The 14,831-nt window shown below is 35.4% G+C and overlaps 1 protein-coding gene across 1 annotated transcript; it reads left to right on the plus strand.

Moving 5' to 3' along the window:
• The first annotated feature begins 919 nt into the window (after window positions 1-919).
• Window positions 920-1,438, plus strand: LOC141696174 (uncharacterized). Its single transcript, XM_074500355.1, has one exon. It carries the CDS (start codon window positions 920-922, stop codon window positions 1,436-1,438), a length of 519 nt encoding a protein of 172 aa, XP_074356456.1.
• Window positions 1,439-14,831: the final 13,393 nt, after the last annotated feature.

Below are 14,831 nucleotides of genomic sequence, written 5' to 3' on the forward strand. Positions count from 1 at the left end.
GCTGCCTTTCGGATTGACTAATGCGGGAACAACCTATCAAAGAGCAATGAATAAAATCTTCAAAGACCAGATTGGAAGAAACCTGGAATCATATGTCGACGACAAGATTGCAAAGTCCACAAGCATCCCCGGGCACATAGGAGACCTGGGAGAATGCTTCGACAACTTGAAAAAATACTCACTCAGGCTCAATCCAGAAAAGTGCACATTCGGAGTAGGGGAAGGAAAATTTCTTGGATTCATGATAAGCAACCGGGGAATTGAAGCCAACCCATAAAAGATAAAGGCAATCCAGGAAATGAAACCTCCCAGAACACAAAATGATGTGCAGAAGCTAGCAGGGTCACTGGCTGCACTCAGAAGATTTATCTCAAAGTTAGCCGAGAGATGCTTACCTTTCTTTGACCTTTTAAAAGGAGCAACCAACAAGAGAGAAGTTAATTGGAGCCCATAATGCCAAAGCGCATTTGAAGAAATCAGAAGGTACCTTTCTCAACCCCCTGTGTTAATTAAAGCCCAACCCGGGGAGCCCCTATACCTTTACCTATCAGCAGGGTCCCTGGTAGTTGGAGAAGCCCTGATCAGGGAAGAGAATGGCAAACAACAACCAGTTTATTATGTGAGCCAAGTGCTGAAAGATGCGGAGACCCGATACCCAAGGCTAGAAAAGTTTGCTTTTGCCTTGGTCACAGCATCCAGGAAGCTCAGGCACTACTTCCAGGGAAGGGAGATACGGGTGGTAACTAACCAACCCTTAAGGAAGATAATACACAAGCCAGATATCTCAGGAAGGTTGGTAAATTGGGCAGTCGAACTGAGTCAATTCAATTTGAGTTTCATTCGAAGAACAGCAATCAAAGCCCAGGCTCTAGCCGATTTCATCATAGAATGCAATTTCCCAGAAGAAGAGCATGTGCCCATGAGCATCGACCCTGGGAAAAACATTGATCAAGAAATAGGAGCCTGGGCTCTCAAAGTTGATGGTTCTTCAACAAATGAAAGATCAGGAGCTGGGCTCATCCTAAAGAGCCCAGAAGGATTCATAATTCAAACAGCCATCTTCTTTGGCTTTTCAGCAACAAACAACCAGGCAGAGTACGAAGCCTTAATTGCAGGGTTGAAGCTGGCAAAAACCCTCAGGATCCAGGATCTAAGAATCTATAACGACTCACAGATCGTAGTAAAGCAAACAAACGGCGAGTACATAGCCAAGGATCCAGTTCTGGCTAAGTACCAGGCCCTGGTCCAAAACTACCTCGCCTTGATACCAAAAACCCAAGTCATTCAAATCTGCAAAGAGGAGAATTCAGAGGCTGATAACCTATCTAAACTTGTTCAAAATTCATCAGACCTGAATTTCTCCGTCTACTTCGAAGAATTGCAGAAACCATGCATAGAAGCTGAAGAGATTATGGAAATAGACAACAGCCCGAATTAGATGACTCCATTTATCAACTACCTGGAGAAGGGAGAGCTCCCGGAGGACAAAGGGAAGGCTCAAAGGTTAAAAGCCAAAGCTGCAAAATTCTTCATCGAAGAGGGTATACTCTATCGCCGGACCTTCTCCTCCCCAATCTTGAAATGCATAGGCCTAGGGGAGGAACAATATTGCCTGATGGAAGTTCATGAAGGGATATGCGAGGATCATATATCAGCAAAGGCCCTAGCTCACAAAATCATAAGACAAGGGTACTACTGGCCAACTATCCACCAGGATGCAATAGACTTTGTGAAAAAATGCAAGGAATGCCAACTATTCAGCAATGTCACCCGGATGAGCCTAGTCCTACCCTCATCAGTCTTGTCACCAATCCTATTTGCTGTATGGGGTATTGATATCATGGGACCCTTCCCCAAGGCCAAAGGAGACCTCAGGTACTTTCTAGTCTCAAATGATTACATGACGAAACGGGTAGAAGCAAAGGCCATGAGAACAATAAACCAACAAGATTGCATCAAATTCATGGACAACATTTTGATGAGGTTCGGGATCCCGAGAGTACTGGTCTCAGATAACGGACCACGGTTTGTTGGTTCAGAATTTGAATCCTACTTTCAAGGACGGGGTATCCGGCACAAGAAATCATCTGTAGCCTACCCTCAAGGAAATGGCCAAGTTGAAGTAACCAATTGAATACTTCTCAGGGGGATAGAGAAGAGGCTCAGGGAAAGCAAAACCAAATGGCCAGAAGAATATTCTAATGTACTCTGGGCATACAGAACAAGCCCCCCGAACAAGCACAGTAGAAACCCCCTTCAAACTGGCTTACGGAACTGAAGCAATGCTACCAATTGAATTAGGATCCCCCTCCCATCGAGCAATCAATTTTGAGGAAATAGCAAATGAGGAGGGGCTCAGAACAAATATTGAGCTAATTGATGAAGTCGGAGACCAGGCGGTGGCAAGAATGGAAAAGTATAAGGAGAAAACAAAATAGCACTTCAGCAAGAAGTCTCGGGTCAAAAACTTTCAAGTTGGAGACTTGGTCCTTCGAGACACGGAAGCTTCAGATCCCACCAAAACTGGGAAGCTAATGCCAAGGTGGCAAGGCCCATATAAAGTCAAGGAATTTTTAATGCCAGGAACATACAAGCTCATGAACATGGATGAATCTGATATCCCAAATATGTGGCATGGACTCAGGCTCGGAAAATTTTACCAGTAGAAGAAGCAACCAAAAGCAACCAAAACTTGTAGCTTATGGCAATCAACCAATCTATGATCCTATATTTTGTATGAAGAAAATTTCAAGTCAATGAAAAGAGTTTTCCTTTCTTAGAAAGTTATTACTTTTAAATTACTAGTAAAGAAAGCAAAAAACAATCCGGATATAGTCTTATAACCGGGTTGGAAGCAAAAAACAAAAGCAACCACTATTTACTTAGGAAATTTCTAAGTAAATACAACAATCATCAATCCGGATATGGTATCATACCCGAATTGAAAGCAAATTCAAAAGCAAAAAACCACCCCGGATAAGCATTTGAATCTGGGTTGAAAACAAACATTATGTAATCATATTATTTTTTAAGCACATAAAGCAAATAAACAAACATCAATCCGGGTTAGTATCATACCAGGATTGAAAGCCAATTTAAAAGCATAAATCAACCCGGATAAGTATCGAACCTGGGTTGAGAACAGCCACTATGTATTCAGATTATTTTCTAAGTACATAAAGCAAATAAGCAAACATCAATCCAGGTAGGTATCATAACCGGATTAAAACCAAAGCCAAAAGCAAGAATCAACCAGTATAAGCATTCGAATCCGGATCGATATACTATAGGGAAAGCAAAGTTAACTCAGATAATGCTTCATACCCGGAACAGCCCGGCTATAAACCCAATCCGGGTTGGGGGCCATAGCCACAGCCCGGATCAGGATCATTTGTGCAGTAGAACCAGGATCCGGATTACTCATAAAAACAAAAACTACAGATTGAAGGAAAAAAGACAACAGAGGTAAGAATTAAAAGCAGGACCCGGATTGCCATCAATCCGGAACAAATTCAAACATTACAAATTACCCAAGTTCAAATACGAAAATCACAAATCCAAGCAAAAGGAAAATTACAGGGATGGGCCCGAGAAGCTTATCAAAGCTGGTCCGGATCTAGAGGAAACTGGGGCAGGGGCCGTCATAAGGTTCCGGTTCCCCCTTACCCTGCTCGACTGCAGCCTTCGCAGCAAGAAACTCCTGGATGAAGCTCTCCCAGGATGCCAAGGGGTCGGTCTTGATATGACATTCAGCAACAACCCAGGATCTGCAGACCTCAGGCACCCCGGCTTGGGCAACCTCGAAATCATACACAACACTGGCCTTGAATTCGGCGATTATAGCTTCCGTGTTCAAGTCTTCCTTAATAGCAAGTTCAGCTTTCAGCCTTTCCACTTCCTTAGCAAGACCCTCAGCCCGGTCCTCAGACTCCTTCAACTTCTCGTTTAATCCGGATTCAACCACCCGGAAGCTCTCCCGGGCCTCCTCCAGCTCTCCCTTCAAACTATCAGCCCGTATCTTCTCAATGTTGGTTCGGTTGTTGGCCTCCCGGATCTCTGTGAAAGCAACGTCCGAGCAGATGGAAATGGCACTCCCGAGCTGAGAAAAGAGAAAAAATATACTAAGTACAGAACAAAATGGGATACACAACCCGGAACCAAAAACATGGAAATTTAATTACCTACCCCCACTGACCGGTTACCATCTTCAAGGAAGCAGCCATGTTGTACCCTTCAACTTCCTCCCAGTCTTCTTCAGAGGGAATGCTGGACATAAACCCGGCTAGATCGACCAGGGTCTTGGTCCCTATCTTCACAACACCACCATCCGGACCCTTCCCATCCGAGTCGCAGACGACCTGGTCAGTGACAACAGCTTTGTCGCGGGAAGGCTTACCCGGGGCCGATTTTCTCTTCATTGAAAGAGGGCCCTCCTCAGAAATCTCCTAGACATCTGGGTCCTCATTCAAGGGCACATTGCCCGGATCGGTCACGTTCCGGGGGGCAGAAGACTCGGCCCTACCCTCGGCATCCGCAGATCTGGACCCAGTCCCAGGAGCCCCCTTTGTTGTATTATAAGTCAGGCCCGGAGAGTTGAAAGTTGCCGCATAAGCTGAAGAAGACATTATCGCCCTGAATGAAGGATTATAATGCGGCAAACCAGCAATGGAGGAAAAGAGAACTGTCAGAACGGATGGCAAATATACTGGACCAAGCAACCAAAATCCAAAAGCAAACACTGCAGTAAACCCTGGTTAAGGGACAACAAAAAAGAATGAGATCCGGATCACCAAGTAAAAAAGCAAACTGTACTATCATCCGGATCATAGGCAAACATTTTATGCAAATAGGTTACAAGTAAAAAATAAACTGAACATTGATCCGGATCAGGGCCAAGATCACCGTGAGGGGGGTCCCAACAAGCTCATGCACACTCCGCAACCCGCCAAGGAAGGGTACGTGGGCACGTGACGGTGACAGCTATCAACAACCAACACACCAGACAAGCACGGTGCGTGTCAGAAGGCCGTTAGGACACCCTGGAGGTGGTCCCCTCCTGGACACGTTTAAGCAATCCACCCAAGACAGGCGTCCTCTACTCCCAATATCCAACGGCCCTGATTTAGAGGTAACAACCCCTGAACCCTACCTTTGGGCTATATATACCCCCAATGATGAAGGGTTTAGGGGTTAGAAAATATTTACACTCTTGCACACTCACTTTCTCGTATCCATACACACACAGCAGCCTCTCTATTCACATACATACATCTTCATCTTCTCCAAAACCCTGTTCTTATTCTTACACCGAAGGTGCCGTGGGAGCCAAACCCCCCTTCCGGTGTTGTTTTGCAGATACCCAACCGGCAGCTACACCTCGTTTATACCCAGAAGGTTCAGGAACGGCGTCGGACGGAGCCGCCCGCTCACCGGAGTTATCACTATCAATTTAGGGTATTTATGGCCATCAGTCAATAGAAAGTTAAGAATAAAATATAATGGACAAATTATAAGGAGCAATTGTTAAAAATAACATTTTACAATCCTAAATATATACCGTATTACACAAACACGTATGGAGGCTGATTTAACTAGTCATCCACATAGAGTACAAATTATAAAGTTGTTTATTTTAGTAATTGATTAATTGTATATTTGTTATTCAGCTGAGATGCCTATTTATAGTGAGTTGGTCCTTTCTTTATACCATAAATACAACAAATGGATGAGAGGAATTCATGGACTTTGGTATTGCAATATACTTGAGGGAGGGTTGTGGTCACCCTAAAAAATTATGTCGAAGTGAATAAACAACTAATATACCAGATTGAAGATATTGTTCAGAAAGAATTCAAGTCCATAAGATCTGAGACATCAATGCTTTGGAAGCCACGGGGGCAGAGTACGAATATCCCTAAGCACCCAGTGGCGGATCTGAGGGTTCAGAGGGTACTGACCCCCTGATATTTGAATAAGTACTGAGTAATATACTTATAAACTTGATGTGAATACAACCCAGTGATTTGAATAAGTACCAAGTAATATACTTATAAACTTGATGTGAATACAACCCAGTTGATAACTACAGGTGGATTTTATATGGTAGCATTCTACTCAAATTATCCATTTAAAATTTCAATATATTAAGCTGTAAAATTATACTATACGCATAATTAGGCTTCAAAATTCAACTAAATTCTTTTTTTTAAGGCAACTAAAATCTTTCTTTTTTTTCTTTTATTTATGTAATTCAATTTTAACAAAATATTTATTTTTATTAAATTTATCATTATATTTTAGCAAAAAAATGTAAAAAAATCATTTTTTTCGGGCCCCTAAAATTTATTTCTGCTTCCACCACTATAAGCACCTGAGGCAGCAGATAGAGATGCATAACATATATGGGGGGGGAGATTTTCAGAACTAATTGTATTAGTATAGCTAGTGAGAAACCTGTCCCATATATGAGTCTATGTAGTCGTTTCAGCTTAGTGTCCTTCTTTAACATGTACAAGGAGAAGTACAAGGAGAAGGCGGCTGCGGTTGGAGGATATGATTTGGATGGACAGGGCCAATTTGCTGAGGGCCACTATGGACGAAAACTTAGAATTACGATGAAAAACCCATTCCAGATATACTTTGTTTTCTTATTCGATAATCATGATGCTCCAGCTGATCATCCTCTTGATATTCCCAAGGGATCCGTCAAGGAATTTGACCATTTCTGCAGCAAGTAGTAATATGCATGTGGTGCATTAAAAATAACATTATGTTCATTTAGTATCAACTTTGTTTTCGGAAACAGTGTTTTTAGTTGTTTGATGGCATGTTGTGTTCTGAACTGTTGCTTTTGAACCTAGGTACTACGTACTAGGATGAATGGATGAGTTTATTTAGGGTTGTTCACGAACCGAGCTGTTCGTGAACAAGCTCGATCTTGGCTCGTTAAGAGCTCGTTCGGCTCGGCTCGTTTAGAGTTCATTCGGCTCGGCTCGTTAACGAACTCGAGCTCGAGCTCGAACATACAAATGTGTTTGTTAAGCAAAATGAGCTCGAGCCGAGCTTTGGGTTATTCGGCTAGGCTCGAGCTCGCTCGTTAAAGTTCAAAAAAATTATAATATATCCTGCATATTTTTATATAGGTCACATTTTTTAAAAAAAAATCCAACTTCACTGTATGTTTTTCATCTTCCAACAATCATTTTGCATACCATATGCGTTATATTTTGAAATGATTTAGAATTTTTTTATTTTAGTTTCTAATTTTAAAATCCGGCTTCATTGTAATATTTTAGTTAAGATTTTTTTTAAAAAAAAAATCTTAACTAGTACTAGTAACTAGTGTTTAGTCATGTATTGGCGTCTCGACTTATTTAAAAATTATTTCTAATTGATCCAACCATATGGATGTCAAAATAAATATATTTTAATGATATATTCAAAGTTTTAAATAATAATAATTTTATTTGGTTTGTTATTTTTAACAGTCAAACATTAGTTCGACTATTACCGCTAACTAGTGTTTAGTCCTGATTTGTTGTTTTAATTATTTTAAAAATAATTTATATCGATCCAACCGTATGGATGTCATAAAATATATAATTTATTAATATAACCATAGTTTTAGATCAAACTAATTTTATTTGGTTTGTTATTTTAACAGTCAAACATTAGTTTGACTAGTACTAGTAACTAGTGTTTAGTCCTGTATTGGTGTCTCGATTTATTTAAAATTATTTCTAATTGATTCAACCGAATGAAGGTCAAAATAAATATATTTTAATAATATAACCAAAGTTTCAAATAATGATAATTTTATTTGGTTTATTATTTTAGCAATCAGACATTAGTTTCACTATTACCACTAACTAGTGTTTAGTCCTCATTTGTTGTTTTGATTATTTTAAAAATATTTTATATCGATCCAACCATTTGGATGTCATAATATATATTTTATTGATATGAGCAAAGTTACAGATAAAAATAATTTTATTTGGTTTGCTATTTTAACAGTCAAATATTAGTTTGACTAGTACTGGTAACTAGTGTTTAGTCCTCTATTGGTGTCTCGACTTATTTAAACTATTTTTAATTGATCCAAACATATGGATGTCAAAATAAATATATTTTAATGATATAACCAAAGTTTAAATCAAGATAATTTTATTTGGTTTGTTATTTTACAAGTCAAACATTAGTTTGACTATTACCGCTAACTGGTGTTTAGTCATGACTTGGTGTTTCGATTTTTTTAAAAATATTTTCCATCGATCCAACCGTATAAATGTCAAGATATATATATAAATATATATATTAGTGATATAACCAAAGTTTCAAAAAAAATTGATAAGTTATTTTCAAATTCAAATATCGGTTGACCTATTTTTTTCTGGATCGGCTCGGTTCGTTTTTTGTTCGCGAACAAGCTCTTGTTCGGCTCATTAGTTAACGAGCTCGAGGTCGAACATGATTTTTATTCGATAAGAAAACTCGGCTTGGCTCTATTTGATCAAAACTCAGCTCGGTTCGTGAATAGCCCTAAATTTATTTAAGAAGGAGTATTGTTTCTTTTCATCTTACGTAGGTCATTTTTCATTACTCTAGCTATGATACTCCATTGATGTGATTGTACCTACTTTTCACAAACTTAAATATTTCTCCAGCCAAACTATTTGTTTGAGTGGTAATCGTTGTTTAAATTTAATTTTATTTTTTAACTATTTACAATAGTGCTTTTTTATTAGAAACTTATCCGGTAAGGCGTAAAAAAATTTATTTATTTATTTAATGTTGCAGTAGAGTGTTATCTAATATATTTAAACCAAAAGCTTAATTTTGCACCTTTCCCAAAAACAAAGAAGAAGTTTACTTTGACATGATTGAAAATAATTTTTTTTCTTAATGTGTCCCATTAAAAAAATTGATTTATAAATATGTTCTTTATTTGTTTTTATTATAAATATATACCAAATCAAATATTTCTTCTAAATTAAAGTTAATTATGATTAATCATATTATTACATATCTCTAAAAGATAATGATATTTAAACTTCAAATTAAACTAAAATCAGTACTTCCCGTAAAACAAAAAATAACAATTAGTTGAACCTTTTTTTAAATTTATAAAATAAAATCTCAATGGAGTTATTATTTTAATGACTTGGACATGATTTCATTAGTAAATTATAGTTATCTTATTAAAGATAGAATTCAATAGAAAATATAGTTTAATTTTGATGACATACTTGGACACGTATAATTTTTAATTAATAAAAATAATGAAACACAATAAGAAATAATTTTTAATTTAAAATTATTTAATTTCACTTAAATTTTGTTTTATCAATATTTTCAACTAATTTAAAATTCTAATCGTAATATAAAAGCAAAATTATCTTTGTTGTATATTCTAAATAGCTTAATTTTGATCGACATATTTTACGTAAAAAGGATGAAAAAACACATCACGTTTTAGTCTTGTATTTCTGAAGAAACAACACACATGTATCATTTAAAACTTGATATTTATCCTTTGTGTATTCTAGTAATTGTAATAATTGATAGATATATATTATTTTTATAACTTATATACATATATGAACATATATGAAAAATTAGTTATGCATGAGTTAAAATTTAATCACAAGATATTTATAATTCTCGAATGAAATGAGATATATTTACAAGATAAACCATTAATTTGAAAAATATTACACAAATCTATTATCTATCTATTATTATATTATTAATAGTCCAACATAGGGCCACAATGAGACATTTTAATACCTTTAATTCATGAGACAATTTAATCAACAATTTAATCAACTTGAAACGACTTAAATCCCCTGTCAATTACAAATGGCCTTTCTGAACCCTTATGGTCCATTTTTGGACCGTGTCGATTGAAATTGGGTTTATGATTTATTCAGGTGAGTGAGTGCTCCAACCATTTTTTGGAGAGTGTCAAATACTTGATGATCATCATTATCATTTTATCAATCTATTAAACCAAGTCGAAATTTTATCACCGTTAAGTTATGGTTTAATAGTTTACTTTAGATAGACTTGTTGTGGTATGGTGGGTTTTATTCCCTCATTGCAAGTTTTGAGAATTTGATGACTTGAAACATTTAATTAAAAACAAAGGATTTCATTCGTATGCTAGACATTCATTCTTGTGCTTTGTGTCATCTGAACCAACTCTTACTTAAGTTTTGGTGTAATTTCACTTATTGCCAAACCAGCATTCTTGACTAAAGATTAGAAAAGTAAACTACAATTATTAAAGTTTGTAATAGATTCTTTATGCCTAAGTGCAGATTTGATGATTTCACAAGTCTGTGACCACATTTCACAAAAATTCCACACAAATTCTACATATAGTGGAACAAGACAAACTGTCTATGATATCTACATATTACTTTAGTAAATTTAATTATATTCACCCTCAACAAATGAGTAGAGATAAGAGATACAAATGAGTAGAACAATTTCTTGGGGGTTAACTTGTTGAAATGCATTTCATCATGTCTTTAATTACTCCATACTACTAACATATCATCCAAAGTTCCGCTACTATTCAAACACATGCAATTCTTTGCAGAATTCAAAAATGCTCCATGAAGCCATTGACCCCATGGGTGACGCAGCTTGCTTCCTGTACAAATATCCTCCTTAAAAATACATCGAGATGGCACTGAGAATGATATATTCATTTCTTACAAAACAGTTCTCCAACAAACCTGTAAATTTAGTAATGTACTTTAAGTGGTGCAAGTATAATTTTTTTCCGGATAATGACATCTTTATTGTATGGATTACCTCCGGGTTGGAGACTAAAAAGTCGTGAAACTTTAAGAAGCTTGATACAGGATCTTAATCTTTATATCTTAATCCTCAGAACTCTTTCCCACATTTCTCTAGAGGTTTCCCAACATTCGTTATCCTTGCACTATCCCTGAGAATAAATAACTTTAATAATATTTATAATAACTTAAACAGCTGATCGTAACCACTCAATTTCACTGGTCACCTAGGTCTGACTTGCATTCTCCAATATCGCTTTAATGAGACTATAGAGATTTGAATGTTTAAATATCCTTCTAATTTATTTCTTGTATTATTTGCTACTTTATTATATACTTTAAAAGAGCTAATGAAAGAAATGTTGCACTTTGTAAGAGAGCGTTAGAGATTGTTAGAAATAGGTTTAAGGGATTATAGTATGAGCATTGTTCAGTTTAACTTTTATTGGCGTTTGGTGCTCCATGACTTTATTTGGCCTAGAGTAGACAACCATGTTTTTACTTTGTAAAGTGACAAACCATAGTGCGTGAATAGATTAATCGTGGTTTTGTGATTGGCTAATATCAACCACAAATTTGGTATATGGAGTTGCTATCTCTTGGTGTCGTATATTAGTGACCCTACAATGACAATATGTTAGATGTCCATACCAAAGTGGGCAGCTCTTTGGGGATTGATCGCTCGCTCAACTACACACATTCATATTACAACAACCTAAAAATATTCACCCTTAAATTCATTATTGTCGTTAATATATTAGTTATTATATTAACCAGGCTCCCGACAGCTTTCCTCACAATATACTATACCTGAATATGAGGCTCATGGGCCAAATTCGAGTCATAAAAAACCGGAACAAACCCAAATTTGGTGTTAAAGTGGAACTATTTTTTGTGCATTGAGCTTGAAGTCAAGTTTAGAGCTATTATATTGAGCCGAATTGAAGCCTTCTGGATTCAAGTTATGATTTATAGATATTATTTGAAGATTGTGTGTGTGTGTATATATTCTGTAAAGCTGAACAAAAGGACTCATGGGCTAAATTTGAGGGGAAAAACTAGAGCTAACCCAAGTTCGTTATTGAGGTGGAATGTTTTTTGGAAACTGAGGTTAAAAACTGGTTTGTACCTATTTTTTGGACCAAATTTAAGAGTCCTAGATTCAGGTTATAATATAATATTTTAAAATAGTGTGCCCTTTTAGCTCAAGATCAACCCGTACAACATTAATCAGGGATGTGATGAGTACACGTTCACCAGGGTGTCTGAGGTCACTGTCATTGGTTACCAGGCCGACATATCAACTGATTATGCGGACGACGGACTCTGGTGCTCCTATCACTTCCAGTTCCAACAAAAAGCAGATGGAATAACTACTTCCAGTGAGCATTTGCAGACCATCTAATAAAAATTTCAAAAAACAAATTTGAAAGACCCAAATTAAGAGATGGTTGGTATTTTATCAGACTTCAGCTTTCTTTTAATCTTGCGTGACAGCACAACATTGTCATTTCTGAATACTAGAGTTACCCTAACAGTCTAACTATTTATGAATAAATTATGATGCACATGCTTCCTCCGGTAACCAGATTATATTTCACTTCCGATTGTGGAAGGTTGAATACCCCACTATGATATGCTTGTATTAGTATCAGTCATTTATAGATGATCATTTTCACATTTAATATCTCTCGCTCCCTGACAACTTGTGTCAGTTAATAAGTTGTTTTGTTATCTATTTAATAGCGGGATAAGGCTGATATTATATAATCTCAAGAAAATATTTACATTTGAAAAGACATTTCGTACACACACTTTTTTAACAACTAATTCGTCACAGGCTCAAATATCTGAGTGCCTAGACTACTATCCTGCCCTCCACAGTTCACCAATCACCCATAAATGCTTGCAAGTTCTCGATTACATGTTCTCCATATATTCCAAATCAGAATCTACCTAGACATAAAACCTATTCTTTATTGAGATCTAGGGTATTCTTTATCGAGATCTAGGGTATTCTTCATCGATATATAGGGGAATTACTACATAAGTAATGTTTTTTGCATACAAGTATAATTTGGTTCTAATGTTGCCTTTGGTCTTATTAATCTCCCCCTATTAAAAAATTATTGTTATTTTTTATTCCTTTGTTTTTTTGCTAATTTTGCCTTTGTTTTTTAGTGTGGCGTATGTTATTACCGCCTCTGTGGTTAGTTATAAGTTCATTATGTTGAATTTAGTAAAAGTCTTCAAGATAGTTTAAATGTTTAGCTATATAAATGTCACATTGAGTAGCAAATTAGTAAACACTCACAGCTTGATTGTAGCATCTTTAAACTTTATTAGTTGGCATCTGTTAATTACCACGTTGTGAATCTTGTGTATCTGGCGTAGTCAGTGCTTTCTAAAAAGAGTTTCTTTAATTCAAGACTCATCTTCACAAATATCTTAGCCAAAAAACTTATAGTTGTAGACATTCAGTACCACATTTAGATTGTTAGCGTTAAGGAATAACTTTTTTATTATAAAGTGCCAATGGCTGAAACATTCAATATGTACCCAAGGCATATCTTGAATTTCACATCCTTTCATTCAGATGGCGCTTGATGGTTTATTTTGTCCATGGATGCATATTGTTCATTTTTGGTGCATATCATGTAAGTAACTTCGTATTTGATTTAAGCATTAAATTTATGTTGCTTGCTAATTCTCTTATTCATCATTTCTACATAAGGGCATCCTAACTCGGTGATAAATTTTGTACTTTTGTTGATCAGCTGTTGAACTCTCTCTCTCTCTCTCTCTCTCTCTCTCTCTCTCTCTCTCTCTCTCTCTCTCTCTATATATATATATATATAAATCCAGCTGGATTTTTAGAAAGTGAAAGCCTATATCTCATGTAAAAGAAATTTAGTTTAGTTTATTTTATGGCCGTGTTAGCTAAGAAATCATGACATAACAAGTGTCTTTTGTACTGTTTATAGAACATAATTTATATGTTGATTTTAACAACCTTGCCACCAAAAAGAAGATAATATAACTGTTTGATTGCCTTACAAAAACTTCATATATTTAACAACAGTAGATTAAAGTTTTCAGAAATTCAATGAATTAATTTTAATACAACTCTGCATACTGAATGCGGTCTGGCGTAACAAATATTTCGATGCGGTGCTAGAAAATAGCCCGTGCCTTGCACGGGTTATTATGCTAGTTAGCTTAATTTAGCAACTAAGACATAACATTATTTGTTTTGAACAAAGAAGATAAAGAAATTAAGTTTTTAACAATTAAAATTATTAAAGTTTACTATTCACATCGACTATGAAAACGTCGTCATAAATGTGCAAGTATATCATTATTATTTGGAAAAACGGTGACTCTTTTAGCGGTGGGCAATACATGTCTCAATGAAATTAGTACCAACAACTAAGATTCATGTTTTAGTACATACTGTTAATGTTAGAGCCGTGCCTGAAATTTTACGTGCCCTGTGCAAAATAAAGAAATATGTCGCCAAACAGAAAATTTAGAAGTAATAAAATAATAAAAATATTTTAAATTGATATTTTTAACATAATTTTATTAAATTAAACATTGAAAAAAAAATACGTACATAAATAGTAAACTTATATAAATTTTTATATGAACATCAATAACTAAATTAATTTTTGAATTAAAATTTTTCAATATACATATAAACATTATATATATATATATATAATTTAATTAAATTAATCAGCTAAATAGAATTACTGAAAAATGATATAGTGTACAAATTTTTTAAATAAAAATTATTATTTACCGTTGCATTTTATTATTAAAATCAATAGTATAAATTACTTATCAAAATAATTATTATTTTAATAAATAATATCTCACAATTTTGCTCAATATAATAATTTAAAATTTTTTACCTTTACTATTTTTTACCTTTGTTTTATTTATACATTACTTTTTTTTTGAAAAAACAAATTAATACTTATTTTTTATTTTTTTACACGCAATGTCATATAAATATACATA

Source organism: Apium graveolens, chromosome 11 (assembly GCF_009905375.1).
Source record: "Apium graveolens cultivar Ventura chromosome 11, ASM990537v1, whole genome shotgun sequence".
Lineage (NCBI taxonomy): Eukaryota > Viridiplantae > Streptophyta > Magnoliopsida > Apiales > Apiaceae > Apium > Apium graveolens.

What these genes read in the sequence shown, in the direction of transcription:
- LOC141696174 (XM_074500355.1), top strand. Translation starts at nt 920, where the DNA reads ATGAGCATCGACCCTGGGAAAAACATTGATCAAGAAATAGGAGCCTGG.